General features: G+C 35.2%; 4 protein-coding genes across 5 annotated transcripts; 3 read left to right on the top strand and 1 right to left on the bottom strand.

Annotated features, from left to right (window-relative positions):
* Positions 1-1,209: 1,209 nt before the first annotated feature.
* Positions 1,210-7,045, top strand: LOC107481819 (uncharacterized). The gene is given in 14 exon segments (XM_016102139.3): positions 1,210-1,618; positions 1,712-1,778; positions 1,886-2,007; positions 2,117-2,183; positions 2,280-2,328; positions 2,446-2,531; positions 2,712-2,968; positions 3,482-3,491; positions 3,568-3,693; positions 4,091-4,183; positions 4,780-5,104; positions 5,342-5,862; positions 6,216-6,450; positions 6,539-7,045. Coding segments are annotated over 14 exon segments (2,502 nt in total). The 5' UTR covers positions 1,210-1,322; the 3' UTR covers positions 6,787-7,045.
* Positions 7,046-7,482: 437 nt separating this feature from the next.
* LOC107481818 (ras-related protein Rab11A) lies at positions 7,483-9,637 on the bottom strand. The gene is made up of 2 exons (XM_016102138.3): positions 9,129-9,637; positions 7,483-8,050 (listed from the first exon to the last, which is right to left on the bottom strand). Exons 1-2 carry the CDS (start codon positions 9,365-9,367, stop codon positions 7,603-7,605), a joined length of 687 nt encoding a protein of 228 aa, XP_015957624.1. The 5' UTR covers positions 9,368-9,637; the 3' UTR covers positions 7,483-7,602.
* A 5,379-nt stretch (positions 9,638-15,016) lies between these two features.
* On the top strand, positions 15,017-19,034 carry LOC107481817 (polyadenylate-binding protein 2). Of its 2 annotated transcripts, XM_016102137.3 has the most exons (6): positions 15,331-15,402; positions 15,875-15,945; positions 16,650-17,102; positions 18,108-18,299; positions 18,465-18,592; positions 18,716-19,034. In XM_016102137.3, the coding sequence occupies exons 3-6, from the start codon at positions 17,046-17,048 to the stop codon at positions 18,762-18,764; spliced, it is 426 nt and encodes a 141-aa protein (XP_015957623.1). In that variant the 5' UTR covers positions 15,331-15,402; positions 15,875-15,945; positions 16,650-17,045; the 3' UTR covers positions 18,765-19,034. The 2 variants fall into 2 exon arrangements, with proteins under 2 accessions (XP_052114801.1, XP_015957623.1); XM_052258841.1 differs by lacking the exon at positions 16,650-17,102 and having other exon boundaries at positions 15,017-15,402.
* Positions 19,035-19,370: 336 nt separating this feature from the next.
* Positions 19,371-23,292, top strand: LOC107481815 (uncharacterized). Its single transcript, XM_016102135.3, has 3 exons — positions 19,371-20,516; positions 22,285-22,395; positions 22,800-23,292. The coding sequence occupies exons 1-3, from the start codon at positions 19,872-19,874 to the stop codon at positions 22,950-22,952; spliced, it is 909 nt and encodes a 302-aa protein (XP_015957621.1). The 5' UTR covers positions 19,371-19,871; the 3' UTR covers positions 22,953-23,292.

The raw sequence follows: 23,292 nt of genomic DNA on the forward strand, positions 1-23,292 counted from the left end.
CAACTACCCCAGATGTAACCGTCAAGAAGAGAACTCTTTGCATGTTCTCAAATACTGTTTATATGCCAAGTCTGTGTGGAGTCTCTTGAAACCTCATGAGGCTATGTTCAAATTCTCTAATCTCAGCCTCAAGGATTGGTTCACTAGGAATGTATTAGCAAGAAGTGACTAGGCTTGTAAGTTTTGAGTTATTAGTTATTCTCTTTGGTTTTATCATAACTCTTTTATCTTCGAAGGGAAAAGAGTGAAGCCGAGTGTTGCGATGAGTTCAATTTGAGCACGGAGTGATAAAATTCTGTACACCATGAAATTTCGGTCCTCCTTGCATCGTACCAGAAAGTATACTAATAAGCTAATTCGGTGGCTGCCCCTAGGGCACTACACCAAGTTAAACGTATATGGATCATTCTTCTCGGAGAACAAAAATGTAGCTTGTAGAGGTATTTTTAGAAATCATTTGGGTAGGTGCGTATTGGGTTTTTCTTGCAACATAGGAAGGTGTTTGATTACTCATGTAAAATTGCGAGAGATTGCTAAAGGGCTTAGTATTGTTGTTGCTCCCAACTTCTAGTACCTCATCATTGAGTTGGACTCCTAGTCAGCTATAAATTTTATCAATAAAGGTTGCTTAAATTTGCATCCTGTTAAACCTTTGCTGAAAGACATTAAGATCTTGGTGAGTATGTTACATCATGTAGGTTAGAAACATACCTTGAGAGGAGCTAATACTGACATAGATCTTTTGCTAAGAAAGGGCAGGATCTTCTCATGTGAACTCACATTTTTTAAAAGACCCTGCCAGATACTCTTCAGGCTCTATCATCCGATATGAGTGGAAAGTTTAGAGTTTATAGGTTCTTAGGATGCGTTTAGTCTGCTTTTTTATTTTTTGTTTTCATTTTCAGTGTATTTTATTTTTTAAATTTTGTAAAAAAAAATAAAAAAATAAAATCATGTTTTTTATTTTTACCTCTTTTTTCACTTTTTTCTTCACAAAATAAAATAATACTGAAAATAAAAACAGAAAATAAAAACACCCTTAATTTTTCTTGTTTGGGTTTCTAAATCTCTTTTTCCTCAACAAAAAAGCACTAAACATTACTTTTGGGCTTGGAAGTTTGTGCTCTAACTCGGTTAGAAAGAATAAACAGGTCCATGAAAAAAGCCCAAATAGCGCCCACTAGCGGTTGCCGCGATTTTCTAAACCCTACGGGAAAACCAGTACCGCAATTGGCTGCTTTGTGTTGTGCGCGAGCCAGACTCGGTAGCAGTTACTCGCCTACTCTTACTCGAACGCAGAAGAAGCAGCGGCAAAGACCGTTATGGGAGGCGGCGGGAGAGGAGGCAGGTCTCGCACGCAGAGAAAACACTTCCGTCAGAGCAGAGACAATGTCTGGAAGCGTTCCAAGTCCGATCCAAACGCCAACAGCAGCGCTCCCTCCAACGACCCTAACGATCCCAATCCCAATCCCAATCCTACGTGGACTCCGTTCGCCACTGAAAACGCGTCCTTCGATGCCTACTACAAGGGCCAATGCATAGTCGAAACCACCGAGTGGGATCAGTTCGTCTCTGTTCTTAGAACTCCCTTGCCCGCTACCTTCCGAATCAATTCCAGGTAAATAACACTCAAACTCTCTCTCTTCTCATTTCCAATCCCGGCTCTCCAAAACTTCTTGAAATGGGAATTGCTATGTTTTTCTGATTACAGTAGCCAGTTCTCCGACGACATTCGCTCGCAACTCGAGAATGACTTCGTCCATTCTCTTCGCGATGAGGTACGCTACATGCAATATCCGCTGCTATTGTTCTATCCATTGCGTCGTTGTTCTTTCTTTCTTTTTTTTTCTTAATCGTTTTTGGTTGTGGCTTGTGTTGTTTCTAGGTTGCCGAAGGGGTTGAGAGTGAGACTGAGGCTATTAGACCTTTGCCTTGGTATCCTGGAAACTTTGCTTGGCATTCCAATTTTTCTAGGATGCAGCTCAGGAAGAATCAAACACTTGAGCGGTATGTCGATTGTGTTCATCTACGACTTGTATCTGAATCTGAGGGTTTTGTATTAGTAGAATCTAGTCAGTATTTAGTTGTCGTTGATTATTCATTTACGATCTTGCAGCTTCCACGAATTCTTAAAGCTAGAAAATGAAATTGGAAACATTACAAGACAAGAAGCTGTTAGTATGGTAGGTCATTTAAAAAACTATTTTGATCTTTTCTTTTATTTTTGGAGTTCTGAATGGTTTAACTACTGTCATACTAATGCTTTTTTTGCAATACAGGTGCCTCCCCTCTTCTTGGATGTGCACCCTGATCATTTTGTTCTTGACAGTAAGCGACTTCTAGGATACCAAGTACTCTTTGTTGTTTTTACCATCACTATTTTTATTTACATAATATGGACTGAAACTTTTGATTGTTATAATCTATCTCCTTGCTTTTGTTCAGTGTGTGCTGCACCAGGTTCAAAAACTTTCCAATTGCTCGAGATTATTCATCAGTCAACTAAAGTAGGATCACTACCTGCCGGAGTGGTATGTGTTCTTTTTAGTTAAATGCTTCTTTGTTGTTAATTCATTGTTTTTACTTTTCATTATCATTGGTAGTTAATGATTAACAACATCTTATTTGATTTGCTAGACTTATATGATTTGATCTGTCCTGATTGGGCAAATGGCATATGCATAATTTGTTTTTGTGTCTTTCTTAATTAGGTTATAGCAAATGATCTTGATGTCCAAAGATGTAATCTTCTTATACACCAAACGAAACGCATGTGCACAGCCAACCTTATTGTCACTAATCATGAAGCCCAGAACTTTCCAGGATGCCGTCTAAATAGAAACCATGAAGTGATGGAGCCAGATCAGCATATAGGCCAATTATTGTTTGATCGTGTTCTGTGTGATGTCCCATGCAGTGGGGATGGTACCCTTCGTAAAGCACCTGATCTCTGGAGGAAATGGTAAAAGTTATAATTGCTATGCGAGGTACTATTTGACTGTTTCCTTTAGCATGTGTATTTTAGAGGTTGCCATTGTCAGACTTGCATTGTTTTCTGATAATGTGCTGTTACCATAAACACTTATCCCTACCTGCGTCTGTCATACATTTTAATTGAACTCAGCTAGACTTATCTGACATAGCTACTAGGATTATTTTCAACACTTTCATGGTGACTCGGGCTACTTTATTCCATTATAAATGGAACATTATGAGCGAGTGAAGCTACTGATGCTTTCTGATTAAGTTCTCCATAAAGATTGTTTTGCTCTCCTTTCCACAGTCTCTGAAAGAGAACATTTTACTACTTTTTGGAGCAAGAAGGATCCAACCAGCAATGAATGAGTGTGTCCTGTGTGATGCATGTCTAGTCAAGTTCCTTTTTCGCTTTTTGACCTGAACATGAACGTTATACTTTAGGCTAAGGAATGTTTGTAACCGCTTTGTCCTTCTGCTTTGTTTCTATTACTTTTTAAGACAGATTACTGGGAGTAAAAAACTACTAATGTTTACTGTATTAGCTGAATATAAAAAATGAACTAGGGTTTGTGAGATTTAGATTGGAAGAATACTTTGGCAGTCTCAGCAGCTATATTGATTTTGTCAGGTTTATCTTTGCTTAAAGTTGGTGGTAGAATGGTTTATTCAACTTGCTCAATGAATCCTATTGAGAATGAAGCTGTGGTTGCAGAGGTAACTACTATTGATCCTCTGTTCTTCTCTTCTTCTTCTTCGTCTTTCTTTTTTTGTTTTTTCAATTTTTAAGTTGCCGTTATACTATGTAATTTTTCAGATAGGTGGATGTGTATTCCATTGACTTAATTATTTAATTAAATGCTAAATTTATGGACATCATAGATCAATTTTTATAGCATTTTCTCAACATTTGAAAATGTGATTTAAAGATCTATGAAAGCAAGTGCACTGCATCTAAAGGCTAAAGCTCTAAATATAAGTGGCAATTGCTAAATACCTAGGAAAGCAAGTGGCATGCTAGCTGTTACAAACACTTGGCCATTCCTTACTCTCAATTAATTTTATATGGTAAGTAGCTCCAGCTAATTCTTTTTCCGTTTCTATTGTATTTCAGGTCTTGCGGAGATGTGGTGGGTCTGTTAAACTTGTTGATGTATCTAGTGAGGTTCCCAAACTTATCCGTCGCCCTGGTCTCAAGACATGGAAGGTTTGTGTTTGCTGTGACATTTTTTTTTTTGAGAAACCAGAGTTTTGGTATGCATGTAACACTAAGAAACAAATATTAAATCTACTAGTGCTGCTAATCCCCTAAGTTTTTGCAAGTATCTCACCTCTCTAGAGTCTAGATTGAGGAAGATAGACCCTCCTATGTCAAGTGATGTGACAACCTGAAGGGTTTTGAAGGAAAATTGTGGGTTTGGGTAAAAAATTTATGCAACCTCAACGTCTTTTCCAACTCATGAGACATCTTGGCTGAAATGTATGTTTCATCAACTACAGATGTTACTTCTTGCTGTTTGGTCTTGGAATGATAAGAAATGAGAATGAGGCTGTAGTGAATGCTTTATTTTTAAACATGAGTTGGATGTTGATCTGGTTATTTCCATATTCATGTGCATGGCGAAGAATAATGCTTCAAGCTTTCTGCACAGAAAATTTGTATCTTTATATAATTTGAACACTTGTGCTATTGGTTTCTGTATGTGAATTCAGCTTGTGGCTTAAAAAATAGAATGGTTTGATCTTGATTTTCAATAGTTTGCATTTACAACGTTGTGAAGCCTTACCATTTTGGGAATGCAGGTATATGATAAGGGCACTTGGTTGGCGTCTTACAAAGATGTCCCTAAATATCGTAGGAGTATAGTTCTTGCTAGTATGTTTCCTTCTGGCAGCAGCTTTCATGAATCTGTTGACACTGATTGTAATGTTGAAATGGGATATGATGTTACTGATGGTGTTGGTGAAAATTCTGAAGATGGTGTTCAAGAAATGGTTAATTCTGTGGTGCCTGAATCTGCTGAGGTTTCTGATTTCCCTCTAGAGCATTGTATGAGGATAGTTCCTCATGATCAGAACACTGGAGCCTTCTTCATTGCTGTACTGCAAAAAGTTTCTCCTTTGCCAGGTAGATTGTGTGATTCTCTCTCTCTCTCTCTCTCTCTCTCTCTCTCTCTCTCTCTCTCTCTCTCTCTCTCTCACACACACACACACACACACACAGTGTAAGAAGGTAATTGGCAGTGCTGGCTAACATTGAAATGACATGTTTTTCTGGTTGTCATTTCTGCCTTGTATTCATTTTCATCAACAAAGACTTTTGCTTACCACGATAGGTTTCTGATTGATTGTTTCTTTCTTGCAGCAATTCCGGAGAAAACCAAAAAACGAATTAGTAAGCCATGTGCAGAACCATTAAACACTCTTGAGGGTGAACGACTGTTGCAGGTTGATTCCTTAGAAAGTGCACAAGCTGTCCTTGAAACAGTTCCAGAAGAAAACGTAAATGGCCATGAACCCCCTGCAATAGATGTGGAAGTTAGCCCTGTTACATGTGAAGAAAAGAATTCCAAGGAAACACAGGAAGCCCATAATGTAGAGAACATGACCAAGGTTCCTGGAAAAAGGAAGCTGCAAATTCAAGGAAAATGGAGAGGTGTTGATCCTGTTGTCTTTTTCAAAAGTGAAGCAATTGTTAATAATATAAAGGATTTTTATGGGATCGTTGAGCATTTTCCATTTGATGGTCATCTTGTTACAAGAAATGAAGATGCAAGTCACGTGAAAAGAATTTACTATGTCTCCAAGTCAGTCAAGGATGTTCTTGAGTTGAACTACTTAGTTGGGCAGCAGCTTAAAATAACTTCTGTCGGTCTGAAGATGTTTGTAAGTATATTTATTGTCAATCAAGAAATATTGGTGATGTTTTGCTGTTTATTATTATTTAATGTGGTTGATTTGCTTACCACCCATGCTCCAAATTTTAAATGCAACTAATGATAATGATAATAATAATACATTTAAAATATGATATTAGGGGGTGGCACCAATATGGTTACTTGGTTGCGCCAAGCCAATCCCCATGTAGGAGTTAGTTCCACATCCAAATAGCATTGTGAACCCATCCCTTGTAGTTAGAAATATTTATTGCTTAGAAAGGAACTAACTTCTTTAATAAGTGAAAAGAAAAAGAATTATTTCTTTGGAATAATTGATATATATCTGCCCTCATCATACAGGAAAGACAATCAGCACGACAAGGTAGCTCTGCACCATGTTCTTTCCGGATATCATCTGAAGGACTGCCTCTCATTCTCCCACACATAACAAAACAGATTCTGCGTGCATCTCCTGCAGACTTCAAGCATCTTCTTGAGAATAAAGATGTAAAATTTGAAGATTTTGCTGATGCCGAGTTTGGTAAAAAGGCTGCAAGCCTAATGCCAGGTTGTTGTGTACTAATTTTGGGTAAAGGTATTGTCACCATCCTCAGGCTTTTAGATAAGGTTAAATACCCTTCGACATAGATGTTGATTTACTTTGATATTTTCCTCTTCTACAGGGAACGAGGTTGGCACAGAGCCCATCCAAGTAGATGACTCAACAATTGCAATTGGATGCTGGAAGGGTAGGTCAAGATTGAATGTGATGGTTACCGCAATGGACTGCCAAGAACTGCTTGAAAGGCTTGTAATACGGCTAGGCTCAGAAAATGGCTCGTCAGTGCATGTGGTCAAATCTTCCATTGATGGGGAAGGGGAGTTGAATGGTAAGATTGATGGTGATGCTATTGCTGTTACTGAGGGTTAAAAGTGACAGGTTGATGGATATTTATTACCAGGTTCGAACAGCAGTTATGGAATGTTTTCCGATCATCCACAAAACGTGAAAGATGATTTAGCTGTTTATTTTAGTTAGCCTTTGTACTTTCAAACAAATCCACAAACTTCAATTCACATTTGTATTAGTATAATCTATAGCTTTTAAGGATTACAGTTATAGGAAACTTTGTTGTTAACGCATCGAGATTATTAGTTGGATGGAGATCTCTCTCATTTTTTTCTCTCAATCGATTGGTACATATATATTTGCCCATAGAGCAAATCTTGTTTAATCCTGGAAGGAAGGCCCATGTCAAGTCTTATATGCTCGTAATGCTGGTCTTGTAAATTTTATATTTATAAAGAAAAATGTTAAAAAAAATAAAAATTTATTGTCTTTGATGATTAGTTAGTTATTTACGTTTAAAAATAAGATAAAATATATTATTAAATTATTAAATTAAAAAAATTGAATTAATAATTAGATAAAATAATAAATTCTGATGGTCATTTGGTATTTTTTTTTTGATAAAAAGGTTCATCAATTTCATAAGTGAAGGGCTTATATAGGCACAATTGAGCACCGAGCCATCAAATTTCACATGCGCTGACGTTTCGAGCCCCCAACAATTAATTAATTGAATATCATGGGATATTATACCCAGCAATTTGAATCTACCTATAGTTTTACTGAAACCCATGCAAATTAAATTGAATAATTTTACAATAGTAAATGTGCCAAACCTTTAAAAATTGGTAATAAGATCATCAAACCACGAAATCTGCTAAATTCAAACACTAAAACTCAGGAAGACTGACAACACATGGTCTTTTTAGCTGGGATTTCCTGTGCAGGGCCAGGAATAATAATCTTCTCGCCAGCCAAAGATGCGGGGTTCCCATTTCCTTGACTTTCGTCCGCAGCTAGGGTCTTCTTGTTGACAATGTTGTAAATTTCTGTCAGGACAGTCATGAAGGCTGTTTCAACATTTGTTGATTCCAGAGCCGAGGTCTCCAAGAAAAACAAGCCTTCTTTCTCGGCAAATTCTTTTGCGTCTTCGGTGGGGACATCCCGCTGACTCTGAAGATCACTTTTGTTTCCTATAAGAATGATGACTATATTCTTGTCGGCATGGTTGCGCAGTTCTTCCAGCCACCGGGGGATGTGTTCAAAGGTCTGACGTTTGGTTATGTCATAAACCAACATTGCCCCAACAGCACCCCTGTAGTATGCACTTGTAACAGCTCTGTATCTGCACGATTAAATAATGAAATATCAGGGCAGGCTGCAATCTAGCATTTAACTTACCGCTTACCCTAAATGAAAAATAAGAAAATTTCAATTGATGATGTCCAGAAAAGAATAAGATTCTATGTTTGTGACCACCTAAAGAACCCGTGTGGCCTTAGATCACAGCAAAACCCATGTGATTAATGATCCAAAAACCATGTAACGATGCTATATGAAATATCAACTTGAATACCCTCCCAAAAGATTGCCAAAACTATGCATGCGTGTTATGTTCCTAAATCTGTGCTAGAAACACAAGGGTATTCAACAGGTCCCGGTGAGTAGCCCTAGTACCTGCTAGTTCTCCAACAGAAGGTTTAGAATTCCTAAATGTATAACTGGCTAACCTTGAATTTTTCAAATCTCATCAAAGTGTCACAATCACAACCCAAGAGGGAAAATGCAAGTAACAGAGTATATTTAATAATCACCAAAACACAGCCATGTTGTCCTCCATATAAATGCAGACATAAACAATCAACCATGACCCCGGTAATCTCCGGAGAACCTGCCTAGTAGGTTGGCTTTACTATCTGCAATAACTAAACTCGTCCCCTTTTCTTCCCAGTGATTCCTTTTGGCGCATTATTCGATAATCACCAATCAGCTAAACCACCAACGCTAACATATACTTAACTATAGGAAGTTAGGAACATCGTGAGATGAAGATTCTCGGGTAACCGATAAAGGATAAACAGTAACACCAAAAACACTGGACATCAATGGCATCAAGTTGAAATGCATAAAAACATTCAAAACCGCAATTCAAATTTCAAACACTAATAAGTAGCTAAGCTAAGGTTAACAACAATGATCAGAATCACCACATCATTGAGCTTCAATTTTGAAAACCTAGAGTAGATCCAGCTCAGTAACCTTACTCAAACAACTCGATCCTTTGAAATAACGATCAGATCACGCATCAACGGCAGTCACAACAACTATTTCTCAAGGAAAAAATAACAGATTCAACAGCATCAAGCAACACCATATACGCAATCATACAGTTGAAAAAAAGTAGTTGGAGAAGCAAATATTACCGTTCTTGACCAGCAGTGTCCCAGATCTGAGCCTTGACGCTCTTATGATCGATGACGAGAGTTCGCGTCTGGAATTCAACTCCGATGGTGGACTTGGAGTCCAAGCTGAACTCGTTCCTCGCGAACCGTGCAAGTATCTGCGATTTTCCAACCGCTGAGTCACCAATCAGCACCACCTTGAACACATAGTCTATTTTCTGGTTTCCATCTCCATAACCACCACCTCCACCACTCGCCATTTTCAACAAACTTTCTCACACAGAGATCAAGATATTTCTCTCTGCTTTCTTTGCCTCTTCTACTGTAGTGTATCTTAGTTCTTATAATCACTGTCTCTTTCTTTCTACTTCAAAAATTATAGCAACAAATGGATTTATATTATATTTATATGTGCTCAATAATCGGATGGATCTCTTGAAAGGTGAGACTCTTTTTTCGTTTTTGGCCTTTTCTTTCATAAAATCAAACCCGATTTTTTTTCCCAATGTCCTTTTTAAGTTTTAAGAACAAGCAAACATCTAAAATAACGGTGAAATTTTATCTTTAATATCTGGGTAAAGATTTAAGAAACTTAACGACTTGCGTAAGAATGTTTATGATTAAAAAGGATGGTGAATTAAATTTAAATTATTATACGAAGATATTCGAGCAAACATCTTTATACTCTGTCAATCTAATTACTGGAATTTTATAATGATAGTTTAATAGTATAAATAATTGCGAAGGGGATTATTACTGTGGGGAAAGGAACACAAGACATGCGCACGAACGAGTCCAGAACGAACATGTGTGATTAGTGTATTACCCAGCCAATGAGAAGTGCCAGGCTAGCGAAAGGAACCGGTGTTTTGACTTTTGAGTGACAAGTGGCGAAATAAAGATGGGTGTGCATTGAAGAGGGAAGTGAGGGTGGCTGTAGAGGATCTAATTCTCATTTTAAATAATATAGGTTTTAATGATGAATGATAATTGATAAATGGAAAATTTAGAAATTGAACAGGGAAAATAGTTGGGGACAGCTGTAGTTTCGCAGTGTTGAGTGTCAAAAAGCGCCAGTGTTGTGTGTGCGTAGTGCGTTTGCGTATGTCTCGGGTGAGTTGTCTGATTGGCCAATCGTATTCGCTTCTTGCGGTGCTTACTACAGGTGATCCAATTCATCTCTGGGTAAGCAGAAAGTTACAATTTCATTTTTTTTTTTGTGACAATTTCATTGAGGATAGTGCTAGAGAACCAATGACCTAAGCGTATAATGTGTATAATGAGCTAAATCTTTGGTCTATGAATAAAATGAACATCACCCATACTATTCATAATAACTATCCAGATACCAAAGATAATAAACATCTCATGTCATAAAATCACACATCCCAAAAATTGAAGTTGAGTTTGGAGTTCACCAGGTATCGAATCCTTGATTTTTCGGATCTAAAACTTTGATACCATGTCATGAACCCACTCATCCCAAAAGCGTAACCTGACAGAACAATGTAACACTAATTATCATATCTCTAATACTTCTTAAACCTCCATTGTACACCTTGTACGCTTAGACCATTGGCTTCCTATAATTTTCCTAATGCTTTTATTAAAACTACATTTGTTCAACCTTTTCTACCATTTTCACCCTCTTAACAAGTTTAAATCTCTTTTTTTACTCTTTTTTTTCTCTTTTTTATACTATTAATTAATTATCCAAAAAAGAGAATAAAAATAAGAGAATGAGATTTAGATTTATTGAGAGGGTGAAGATAAAAAAAGAAATTAAATAAATGTAATTTTAATAAAAATGTTATTAATAGTACATCAATTTTATTAACTGTTAATGAATAATATAACAGTAAAATAATATCAATATCATATAAAAAAATTTTAAATTTTCAGACATAAAATATAATTTAATAACTAAATAAATTAAATTAAATTAAATTAAATTAAATTAAATTAAATTAAATTAAAAATTTGAAAATATAAACTAAAAATTTTTAAATAACACCTAAACTCTTAACGAACATTTAAAGTATATATTAATATTAAATTAAAATTTAAAGTACGTATTAATATTAAATAAAAATAAAAGGAAAAGTATATGGAGTTAATGGTCTAAGTGTACAAGGTGTACAATGGAGGTTTAGGAAGTATTAGAGATATGACCATTAGTGTTACATTGTCCTATCAGGTTACGTTTTTTGGATGAGTGTGTTCATGACATGGTATCAGAGTTCTAGATCTGAAAGATCAAGGGTTCGATCCCTGGTGAACTCCAAAATTAACTTAAGTTTTTGGGATGAATGATTTTATGACATGAGGTGTTTATTATCTTTGGTATCCGGATGATTATTCTGAATAGTATGGGTGATGTTCATTTTATTCATGGACCAAAGATTTAGCCCATTATACACATTGTATGCTTAGGTCATTGGCTCCCTAATAGTACATCAATTTCGTTAAGTATTAGTGAAGAATTTGATAGTGGGAGAATATTAGTGCTATTTTAAACGTTTTGAAATTAAAAAAATAGAACGATTAAAACGTTAGAAGTAAAAATTGAATTTACTCCAAACATTTGAAATCAAAACAATACTTTACCTTTATTAAAATTAAAGCAAATTATAGAATCATAAGACAAGTAAAAAAATACACTACAACAAACTCAACAAAGAACATACTATAATAACTAAGGTTCTGAAAAATCGAATCAAATCGATTGGTTAGACCAATAAACCCAGAAACTATTTAACTATGAAGTTTGATTGATAAGCCAAAATAATGTGTTTAAGAACAATTCATAAATTGTTAAATGGACCAAGAACTGAACGGTTATACTAAACCAAAAATCCGCCTCTTTTTAGAATTTTCCTTTTTTACGATTTTTGTGTGGGTATCTCTAATGGGATATTCAAGCCAGTGAATATATATTTATAAAATAAAGAGTAGAATTCTACTCTAATTTCTAGCCATTGTTCAAAATGACAATTCATTATTCATCGATTGAAAAATAACAATACAGTCTCTAACTACTAATTTTGGCAAATTTTTTAGACTCTCAGTTAAATTTTTCGTCCAAAACTATTGGATCTTATCTATATGTAATGTTAACTAATTATGTGTCAAGAACCATTCTAAGGAACTAAATACCTCCTATTATGTCAACAATATGCTACAGTAATGTAGGACAAGTAAATCTTTTAAAAAAAATTTAATGAGACAATTAAACTTCTAACCAATTATAAATATAGACACATAAACTCACAATCAACTACTCCAATAAAAAATTTATAATGAACCATAAAGTAGAATAAGTAACCCTAAATTTTAACAAGTCAATACACCTATTACTACACTGGTTGCTGGCATTTGTTGATGACAGCCTTAATTCCTTGCTTCTTATTCTTAGGTTGCAGGAATTTTAATTGATGAAATGTGTAAGAATGGATTAGTCTCGAATGATGTTAATTTTACCATTTTGTTTTATGGGTAATGCAAATATGAGAACATTGATTTAACCTTGAAGAATTTTTAGGAAATAATTAATTAGGATATTAGGTCGAACTTGATCACGTACAAAACACTAATTAATGACCTTTGTAGGATCTGCGATTTGAAGGAAGTTAGAAAGTTTGTGGACGAGATGAGCAAGAGAGGTTTAAAGCTTAACAAGATCATACTCATAATACTAATAGATAGATATTGCAAGGATGAGGATATGAATTTGTATTGGAGATCAAGGAGAGAATGATTGAAGGAGGATTGAACTTGATGAGGTAGCTTTTACTACATTCGTATTAACGCTTTGTAGAAAAGAAGAAAGAGAATGAAAAGTAAGGAACTAAGACTGCTACCAATCAAGGCTAGTAGCAGGTATAATATCTTATTAAAATTTATGATTATTTGTCCTACTTTATGGTTTATTATGAGTTTATGTATCTATATTTATAATTGGTTAGAGATTTAAGTGTCATTAAAAAATTTCTCATGAGTTTACTTGTCCTACTTTATGGCAGTATATTATTGACATGATAGAAAGCGTTTTGTCTCTTAGAATAGTTTCTTGATACATAATCAGTTAACATTATATGTAAGTAAGATCCGTTAACTCTAAACAGAGAGTTTAATAGAGGGTGCCAAAAAATTTTACTGAATTAGTAGTTAGAGGCCACATTATCATTTTTTATTCAATGAGGGACGAGTTGTTATTTTGAATAATAGTTGAAGGTCGGAGTGAAGTTTTACTCTATAATAAATTATTTTTGTTTTTAATATTATAAAATGATACATTTTTTCGGTGATTTAAATAAGCTAAACAAAAAATAATAAAAAAACAAAGGCCAAAAACTTTTTAAACAAATGAACACTTAATATTATAAAATGATACATTATTCATGTACGTTGAGTATAATGTCCTCTAGCATCCCCTGGATCTACCTATTCCTTATGCCTTTCATACATCTTTCACCCCATGTTATGAGTATCATAAAGTTTCTCATAAATTAGTTTGAGTTGGTCAAGTAATTAATTTATTCATTCATTTAAATAAATATAAAAAATTTAAATTCTATTTTGTGCATATAACAACCTATTAACCAATAATATACTTTTAAAAATATTATGAATAACTAAAAAAAACAAAACCTCGAATACATTTTCATATCCACATAAATGGCTTAACACATTTTGTTCCTGATGAATCCACTTATTTTCTTCTCTCATTGTTATTTTCTTCCATTAGTATCTATCTTTCTATGCTTAACTTTCTTTTCTCCTTTAAAGGATTAAAAATTAAATGTATAAAATATACTTTTTTTTAATAAAAAAATTTATGAATTAAGATATAATTAAAATAATAATTTTTTTATTTGATTAATTGTTATTCTATAAGATAAAAGATATAATATCATAAATATTATCCATATGTAAATCTTAAAATTTGGTTTTTATTTTTTCATTTAGATTTAAATCTTATATGTTATACATATACAAAATTATAAAATTTTAGTTGATTTTATCTTTTTAATGTATGTATAAACTATCATTAAACTAATTTAATTTCTATATCGATAAACTAATAACTAAAATGATTTGATAGGCAATCTGATTCAGAACTTGATAATATTTGATGTAGTGAATGCTTCAAGAAAATGGTTGGTAATTTCTTTTGTTGAAAAGGAAAAAAAACTTGCCACTGACTTAAAATTGTATTTTGATTGAATATTTTTATTAGAGAAAAAATTCTAAACTGACTCCTCATAATTATTTCAAAAGATAACGATTTTTTTTAAAAAAATATTTTTTGATTTTTGATCTTTATTTTTATGAGACTGTTTAGTTTCTCTATCAATATTTTTTCTCTGTATTAACAGAATAAGTCTAAATGACATATTAAACTATTGATTTATTTATTAAAAACTAACTAAAATTGCCAAATTATTTTTTATTAGGAGTCTCATTGTCTTTTAAAGGTAATTGTCAATGTCATTTAATTTTTTATTATTTTTTTTAAATACATTAGCTAAATTTACTTTGTAAAACTAAGAAATATGTGTAATTTTTAAATTATTTTTATTTATAAAAATTAAATAAAGGATATATTAGTAATTAACATATTACATAAGTATGTTCTAAAGAGAGATCATTAATAGAAAAACTAATCAGTCTCACAAAATTAAATATCAATAGACGAAAAGAATTTTTTTATCGAAGACATCATCGTCCTTCAAAAAAATTAACAGGGCCGGGATGTATATTCACTCTCAAACAGATTTGGGCCTAATAGAACTCATGTTCACTATAAGATCCACCATTAAGCCTGCATGAAAAAGAAAATAAAACACTACCAAACTCAACTACAAAAAAAAAACGAAAAAAAAACACAACTACAAAAATAGAGAAAGGAAAGTGAAACACGATAAAAGAACACGGTGGGTAACGGATAGGGTGCTCTTCCACGGTTCCACCTTCGCCTTTTCGAAACCCTAGCTAGCTCGGTAACCATCACCGTAAATTGTAAATTGTGCAATAATAGTGCGTGTTGATTTTTTTTTTTCACATAATCAGAACTGAATTTGGAGAATGGAAGAAGAAGAGCACGAGGTGTACGGAGGAGAGATCCCTGACGTTGCAGAGATGGAAGGTGACGTTGACATGTCCGCTCCCGACGACGACCCCGAGGTCAAGGAGCTCGACGAAATGAAGCGCCGCCTTAAGGAGATGGAGGAGGAAGCTACGGCTCTTCGCGAGATGCAAGCTAAGGTCGAAAAGGAGATTGGCTCTGTTCAAGGTGATCCTTCAACTCCGTTTACTTTTTGATGCGGTGATTTCAATTTTGTTTCCTTTGTTGATATATTGATCGGTATTCAGAGTTAGTTAACATTAATTATAAGATTCTTCTGTATTATGTTTTACAATGGTTTAACCTCGCTCTTTGTGCTTTCTGAACCTTCTTTGAGCTTTGGCTTTTTATTTTACTTGAGCGTTCTTCAAAGATGCAGTTATCAGAATGTGAAACGTTCTAGCTTGATCCACCTACCTGTCCAGATCTAGTGCATTCGTGTTATATATGGCTAAACTTTATATTTGCTATTGGGTTGAGTTTTTTTTTTTCATTTTTTATTTATGATTATCGCGAGAACTTGTTATCACTTGCAGAATCTATCGAATTATCAACTATTGGAATAAAGTACTAGTTTTTTGCTTGCTTTAGGTTACTTTAATTCTTGTTGCTTCAACCTCTGGTTTGAATTTTTGTGTAGATCCTGCTACTGCTGCTGCTTCTCAGGCAAACAAGGAGGAGGCAGATTCTCGATCTGTATTTGTAGGCAATGTACGTCTCGTTGTCAATAGTTATATGTGAACATACAAACACATGGTTGCACCACACATTCTTTTTACATTAACAGGACTTTTTACTTTAAAATTGGGAGATTTATGTTGTTTTTGCAATGGCAGGCTTTGCCATTTAATATTATCAGGATATGACAAAAGGATTATTGCATCGAACTAAAAATTGGTAAAACGAAGTTGTAGGGCCGCGTATAAAAGAGAGAATACTAGGATTCTTTGCTATAGATAAACATTGCGGCAATTAGAGACATGGTTTTATATTAAAAGTTTGACTTTTGTTGTCCTTATTTCTGAGTGTTATTGCCACTATCAAACTTGTCCTGTCTGTTTAAGGTGGATAAATGATTTATGTTGTAAATATTTGGCTCAGAGTGTGTTATAAGTCATGCAGATTTGTCCATGATACAACGCAAGCCTGATAATTGGGGGTTGTGATCTGGTTGCATTGATAAGTTTATGATTAAGTTGTGTTGCTATGTTGAAGGCTTGAAGCATACAGTAATTCTGGTTTGGTGTGAATAAACTTTGGTTGAATGAATCTCAAGCTGCACTTTATATGCTCTTGTTTTGTATTTTACTCGCTATTATACAGTTTCTGAAAATGTGCATGTTCATTCTCTTTGGAGTGAGAATTGATGATATTCAGAGACAGGGTTTGACGTTATTGTCTCACTATGGTCGCAGGGTCAATCTTATTACTCAGGTTCTATAATTAAAGCTGGGATGCTTACATTGTGTTTTCTACATGGGCCAGTGTAATTGGCGTTTTTAGACTTGTACTAGTGTGTGAAAAGAATGCGTATCTATGCTTTTTGAAACTTAATATCAAAGAAAAAAATAAAAAAAAGGAAAAAAGATACTATGGAGAAAATTTTTTGAAAAGAAAAAAAAGAGATGAAAAAATTGATTGAAGAAAAATACAACCAAGTTGAGAAAAAAAAAAAGAAATGAGAATTGACAAAAAAAAAGGAAAACAGAAAATATGTCATGGAAATTGTGAATGGGGTTTCATGGAATGATGGGGATGGCTGTAAGTTGTTTGGCTGTAAGTTGTCCAGCTGATGGTAGATTGGGTTAAAGATGCTTCAACTTCACTACTGGAGGAGGCAGCTTGTTGTTCTTTGGGAAGGAGATTCTGTAAGTGTTGGGAATGCAATCTTAGTCATTTGAGCCCTGTTGTTGACTGCTATGAGGTCTGTAGTGCCTCTTTTGTGTTGTTTAGCTGACTTGCCAAGGGGTATGCAGTTGGCCAGTTGCTTCTTTTCTGTGGCACTCATTTCTTTTAACCTCATTTCAAGTATTCTTTCCAAACATTAAGTTCTGTTTATATTTTTTGTCCCCTCAGTGATGCATTACTTAAATGAAATCCTCTTGAGATAGATATCTCAACTTTGCTCATTCTGGGATGCCTTTGAAGCAGAAAAGTTTGGTGCTGTTGTAAATTGCTACGAGGAATAAAAGGAAATATTGTATGCATGAGACAGTTTACCTAAACTTTGAGAAGAGCCTGTAAAATGACTAGAAACATTACGATGCTAATAAGAATACTTGGCAGGATGGATGACTTGGTTTCATTATATCTTTTCATTATCACATATTGATCAGAGTTGTTGGTATAAAGTTTCAGAATTAGTGGTTACTTATGTTTGAGTTGGGAAGCTTCCTGATGATTTTGGGGTTAAAAGTATTAACTTAAAGTAACTTTTTATTTCTAAGGGGTGTGCTAGCATTTCTTTTTCTTTGAAAAGTTAAAATTACAATCTCATCCAGTTCCCTTTTTAGGGTAGAACATAGTGTTTTGATGCATTTAGAGGTCTGTCTATGGTTCTGTTTCTTTTTCAGATGAAAGTAATAGTTAAGATATAATTGTTGGTAAAAGTAGAAATTTTGCCTGCAATTTATGCAAAGGGTTTGGAGTGATTTAACTCAAGTTCCTATTGAATGCATAATAAACGAACAAGTCATTTTAGTTTTTTAGGTGATAAAATAATACTGACCAGACTGGAGTCTTAAATGTGGATGTGGTCTGTAATGGGATATTAGGTAGTCTGGGTTCTTTTTAACATAGTCAAACATTTTGTGAGTTTTGTCTAGACTAGTTCATTAAGGACATAGAATTCCCCTGAATTTATTGTTTTATAGGTTGATTATGCATGCACGCCAGAGGAAGTTCAGCAACACTTTCAATCATGTGGTACAGTGAACAGGGTCACCATCCTGACTGACAAGTTCGGCCACCCTAAAGGTTTTGCTTATGTGGAGTTCGTGGAAGTTGAAGCTGTTCAAGAGGCTCTTGTCTTGAATGAATCGGAGTTACATGGGCGTCAATTGAAGGTATGTTGTTTCAACTACTAATTTTTGTCAGCCTAATTGAAAACTTTGGGTTTATCCCACATAAGGCTTGTTGTTGTTCTTGTAATGAAAAACATTGGGTTTGAGCTTTATTGTTAGCTTTATCCCTGACCATAGATCGTTATAAAGATTTGGATATGTTTATAGGTCTTGCCTAAGAGGACCAATGTTCCCGGAATGAAACAGTATCGTCCTAGGCGCTATAATCCCTACATGGCATATGGCTTTAGGAGACCATATCCTCCTCCTTACTTTTATTCTCCTTATGGATACGGGTATGCTGCTGCTCTCAGTTAAATCATGTTTGTTAACAAAAAAAAAAAATGTTTTTTAATTTATGACTAGATTATTTGATGTTGTGGCTCCGCTTTTCTCATTTTGCATTAAACATACTGCAGGAAGGTTCCTAGGTTTAGAAGGTCAACTCGTTACATGCCATACTACTAGAAGCTCATATGGGATGGTGATAATACGAAGCGGATGCATCCTGGAGCATTTTATTGTTATTTTTTTAATCCGGGGCTCATTATGTATTATGTGATTGAGAGAATATTTAATCTCTATTTGTCTTGAGCCGTTATTTGTGGTATACGATTCATGCTTAGACTCTAAAAGATGGTTTATATTGTCATTGAATATTACTGTGTACTTCATAAGGTCAATTTGTTATAGATTATAATGACCGTGCATCAATGCAGTAAACCTAGTTCCTCTCCATTTCTGACTAGGGTCTCCAATGCCTAATTTCAAAAAAGAGAAAAAATTTGACCATACTGATTTTGACACAATAAATTACTCGATTTAAATCAGGCTAATTTGAAATTATATAGGAATAGTATTGAGTATTGACATTAAGAAAAAAGATATTGTACTAATTGTAGTGTTTAATATAATAAAGATGTTTACAGTTAAATAATAAAGTTTACTGCTCAGAAGGACTTGTAAAATTTACTTAAAGGTTATCACAAAAATATTAGGTTACAGTACAACATATTAATTTATGACTTCTTTTTTTTGTATTTGGTGGGAGAGAGGGGAGTTCTAAGATTAGACTGGAATTAAGTTGACTCAAAATGACTGACTCATGTTATTTATGCAGCATAATTAGCATTTGCTCATAGCCTCATGGGAATCGAATTTTCTTATCAGTGGATGTTGAGAACCACTTCCATGCGCAGCAGTCAGCACTTGTGGTTGTGAAGGTGAGGTTGAAGTTACAATTTTACTCGCTACTTTTGGAAAGATGCTTCTCCTGAAGGATTCATTTGATCAGCTTTGTTAATCGCTATTAGTAGTAGTATCTAATTTAACACCCAGATCAACATCTCGATAATCATTCGGAGGCACAGGTGCATAGAAATCAAAGCCCCCTCAACCTGCATTTGCTACGCTGTCAGCTCATGTATGAGAAATTGGACGTGAACTATTCAACACCCTCAAAATCATCGTCCAGCACCAAGAGTGCTACAAATGCTTGAAATGAAAACACACCATTAACTCAACACTAAAAAGTAGAAAGTAGAAACACTTCACACCTGGATTGTAACAGAAACAATGTTACTCACTTTCACTCCTCACCTACTCTTGGCGCGTTCACCTTCCACCCATCACTCACTCTACTTCGCCGGAAGCTGCAACCTCTCCCGCTCCATCATTTCCTTGCGCTCCCGCCACCACTTCCCAATACTGCACCTCAACCCATCGCTGCCTTTCAAACCCAGCCACTTCACCTTCCTCGCCACCCGAGCAGATGCATTTAACCTCGCAGCCTACGATTCTGACGGAGCTCTCCCCAAACATGCTGCTGGCGCTGGCGGTTTTGATTTCGACTACTTCCTTTCTCTCATCGAATTCTCGTGCCTGCTTTCTTCTGCGTTCGCGTCGGTCTGTGTCGCTGTGGTCGCGGGTTTGAAGAAGGAGCTTTTGGCCGCGATTGGGAGTAAGGCTGCTGTCTGGGGAACCTTGGCGCTGGTTTTTGGGGTTTTGAGTGGCGCGTGGATCCGGAGACGGCAATGGAGGAGGGTTTGTAGGGAGACGGTGAAGGATGGGTTGGAGGTGAACCTGCTGCAGAGGATTGAGAAATTGGAGGAGGATTTGAGGAGCACCTCCGCCATTTCTAGGGTTTTGTCGAGGGAATTGGAGAAGTTGGCAATAAGGTTTCGCGTCACTAGGAAGACCTTGAAGGAGCCCGTAACTGAGGTAATTGATTAATATCTATGGCTGCAAGACTGTGTTGTTGTGTAGTGTAGCTAAGCATTTGATTCTGGCTTCTAAAGGCAATGCAATGTGTTGATGTGTGGAAGTTGATCATTGAGCGGAAGTTTTGGTGTTAGGTTTATGTTGTTGCTAAGTTGCTAACTTATTTACGAAGGAAAAAGGAAATTAGAGTAGTTCAAGTAGCCACTGGATAGAATCTAATAACTGCCAAGTCTTCTAATGCATTTTTTACTCATTTACAACTAACCATAAACAATCAAGATAGTTGCAATTCTGCTTTTGGAGGTACAAGGTAATATGGTGTGAGGTCGTTGGGTTATAAATTAACATGCCAGAGCCTGGATTATGATTTCTTGCCAAACATCGATAATATGGATTCATAACAAAATGACTACAAAAGCCTTGATTAGTAGCCCAGAGCCTGGTTTCATTAGAAAATAAGAAATGAATCCAATTGTGGTTCCATGGATCATTCTGTGATTTAATTCCTCAGGCCTAGTCAAAGTCCAACGTAAACTGTTATTATCATTTCATCATGTTCTTCTTTTGACATGGGTTCAGGTGTTTTACCTTGATTCTGTATCATCAACATCCCTTGTTATTGCTCGTGTGTCAATTCTTCATTTCCACTTTCTTTCTCCAACACGCTCATCAACAAATCCATTATCCTTTTTTCTTGAATATGGTTCCTATTCAAAATTGAAAACTAATTATTCTGATTTCTGAATAACATTTCGATTTGACCGCTTACCATTGACAAGGAATTCGACTCACATTAAATGACATAATATAGATATGGTCTATGATAGGATGCAATGGTCATATTTAGGGGAAAAAGCTTTGTCGTAGTTTAGTTTGACACTTACTCATTGCAGTTAGCCGGGTCGGTCCTCGTTGTTTTGTTTGCTTATAGCTATATGCAGACAATACTGAAAGTTCATTAATGCAATATAGATAAGCGTGAGTGCCTCATCGAAGTAGTTGTGTGGCTGTGCCTCAACCTACTAAAGGTGCTGGACACTTTTTCTGTCTCCCCTCGGTGCTGTTGAGGAAGATATCTAGTGGTTGTCACACAGCAGGAGGAACCAGGAGCACCACAACCCAAGCAGGTACAAGACCAAACAGCACTTACAAGATTTACATAGTGTAGATAGCAGCCAAATAGGAGCATCTCATTACACAGGTGACAACACAGGCAAGCAAACCTTGTAGAAACACGGCCATTAAGGCCAACCTGAGCAAAAGAACAGGAGGAAATCCCATGCAAGAATGAGTAGTAGGGCCAAATCCAAGAAAAATGTGCTGAAGACATGCACATGCTAGTCTGTTTAACTTTCACAACACGCGTCAACACTGGAATTTGTTTAGCTTTAGTACTAATGAAAGTTCGTTGTAAACTTTTTTATATTAATTTATTGGTATTTAGTTTTATTCATGTTTTAGTTGAGATACCCTTGTCTAGACTGGGCATCATTTACTTCTACTGAAAGTTTTCATATCCTTACTTGATCTATATGATATTGGATAAATAGAAATGCCCAAAGCCGGACAGATGTTAATCATACTTAATTGCGAGTGAAACTATATCTGCAAATGCTTTGTTATAGCAAATAGAGTATATTAACTGGTTTGCATTAATAAACATTTTGAATGGTTGGCTGTGGTTCAACACACTGTACTGATTTAAAAATTTTGAAAACTTAATGCTTACTGAGATGATATGTAATTAATTATATTTCATTTCTCGAAGACTGCAGTGCTGGCGCAGAAGAATTCTGAGGCTGCTAGAGCATTAGCGGTGCAATCAGACATTTTGGAGAAGGAGATGGTTGAAATTCAACAAGTTTTGCTAGCAATGCAGGTAATCATACCTCCTACGTTATTTAAACTCTGCAGAAAAAGCGGACACTATTTGGAATTTGACTGATGCATATTTATTAATAAGTAATCATACCTTAATTAAACACGTGCTAGCAATGCATATGTAACTGTCCCCTTATCTGGTAACTGTATTCTACTTCTGTAGCTTTCATGTGCTTTACTGATTTCATTTTGATTCATTACCAGCATTATACGCATTAAAAAGCTGCTAAATATTCCGCTGCAAAGTGAAAGATCTTTTTATAATGATGTAACATATTCTTCTCCTGGTAATGCTGAAAGTCTTGGTTGATTAAAATTTTCTTGACCTCTTCACATTCCCAAGTATCCACATAAATTTTTACCGGAATTTGACTTTTCTTGATTGTATCTATGTTTTTGTAGGAGCAACAGCGAAGACAACTTGATCTGATTCTTGCAATTGGTAAGACTGGTAAATTGCAGGAAAGCAAGCTGGAAACACGTGAAGAAAATGATACCCTAGAAACATCTAATTCAGTTGATGATGAGGTGAAACAGGAGGTCCACCCTATATGAAGCTTGGGTTAAACTGAGGAAAATCCTGATATTTTGGAGTTGCAAATCTTGGTGTAATATTCTTTGTAACACTATGCCACTGAATATAGTCAATGAAGACAAAAGTCACAAATATCCAACATTATATCAGCATATAGACAATGGTTACCCTTATTTGGGGAGCGCCTCAAATTAGCTGTGTATACATGTCAGAACAATTCACACAAGACAAACTAAGATGACAGAATATGCTGAACTCTGGTTCAATGTTAAAAGTTCAGGAACGTATCACTTGCCCTCTATGCTTGTGCATGTACTTTTGATTAAAGTTTGAAAGGTAAACATCATCAATTTCTTTCTA

The sequence above is a fragment of the Arachis duranensis genome, chromosome 3 (genome assembly GCF_000817695.3).
Source record: "Arachis duranensis cultivar V14167 chromosome 3, aradu.V14167.gnm2.J7QH, whole genome shotgun sequence".
NCBI lineage: Eukaryota > Viridiplantae > Streptophyta > Magnoliopsida > Fabales > Fabaceae > Arachis > Arachis duranensis.

Bases quoted from the DNA above. Each gene is read 5' to 3' on its own strand.
- LOC107481818 (XM_016102138.3), bottom strand. From the start codon at position 9,367: ATGGCGAGTGGTGGAGGTGGTGGTTATGGAGATGGAAACCAGAAAATA. The intron at 8,051-9,128 runs GTAATATTTGCT...TTAATCGTGCAG, and splicing joins GACACTGCTGGTCAAGAACG to ATACAGAGCTGTTACAAGTG.
- LOC107481817 (XM_052258841.1), top strand. From the start codon at position 15,195: ATGGAAGAAGAAGAGCACGAGGTGTACGGAGGAGAGATCCCTGACGTT. The intron at 15,403-15,874 runs GTGATCCTTCAA...ATTTTTGTGTAG, and splicing joins GGAGATTGGCTCTGTTCAAG to ATCCTGCTACTGCTGCTGCT. The intron at 18,593-18,715 runs GTATGCTGCTGC...AACATACTGCAG, and splicing joins TATTCTCCTTATGGATACGG to GAAGGTTCCTAGGTTTAGAA.
- LOC107481815 (XM_016102135.3), top strand. From the start codon at position 19,872: ATGTTACTCACTTTCACTCCTCACCTACTCTTGGCGCGTTCACCTTCC. The intron at 20,517-22,284 runs GTAATTGATTAA...CATTTCTCGAAG, and splicing joins TGAAGGAGCCCGTAACTGAG to ACTGCAGTGCTGGCGCAGAA. The intron at 22,396-22,799 runs GTAATCATACCT...ATGTTTTTGTAG, and splicing joins AAGTTTTGCTAGCAATGCAG to GAGCAACAGCGAAGACAACT.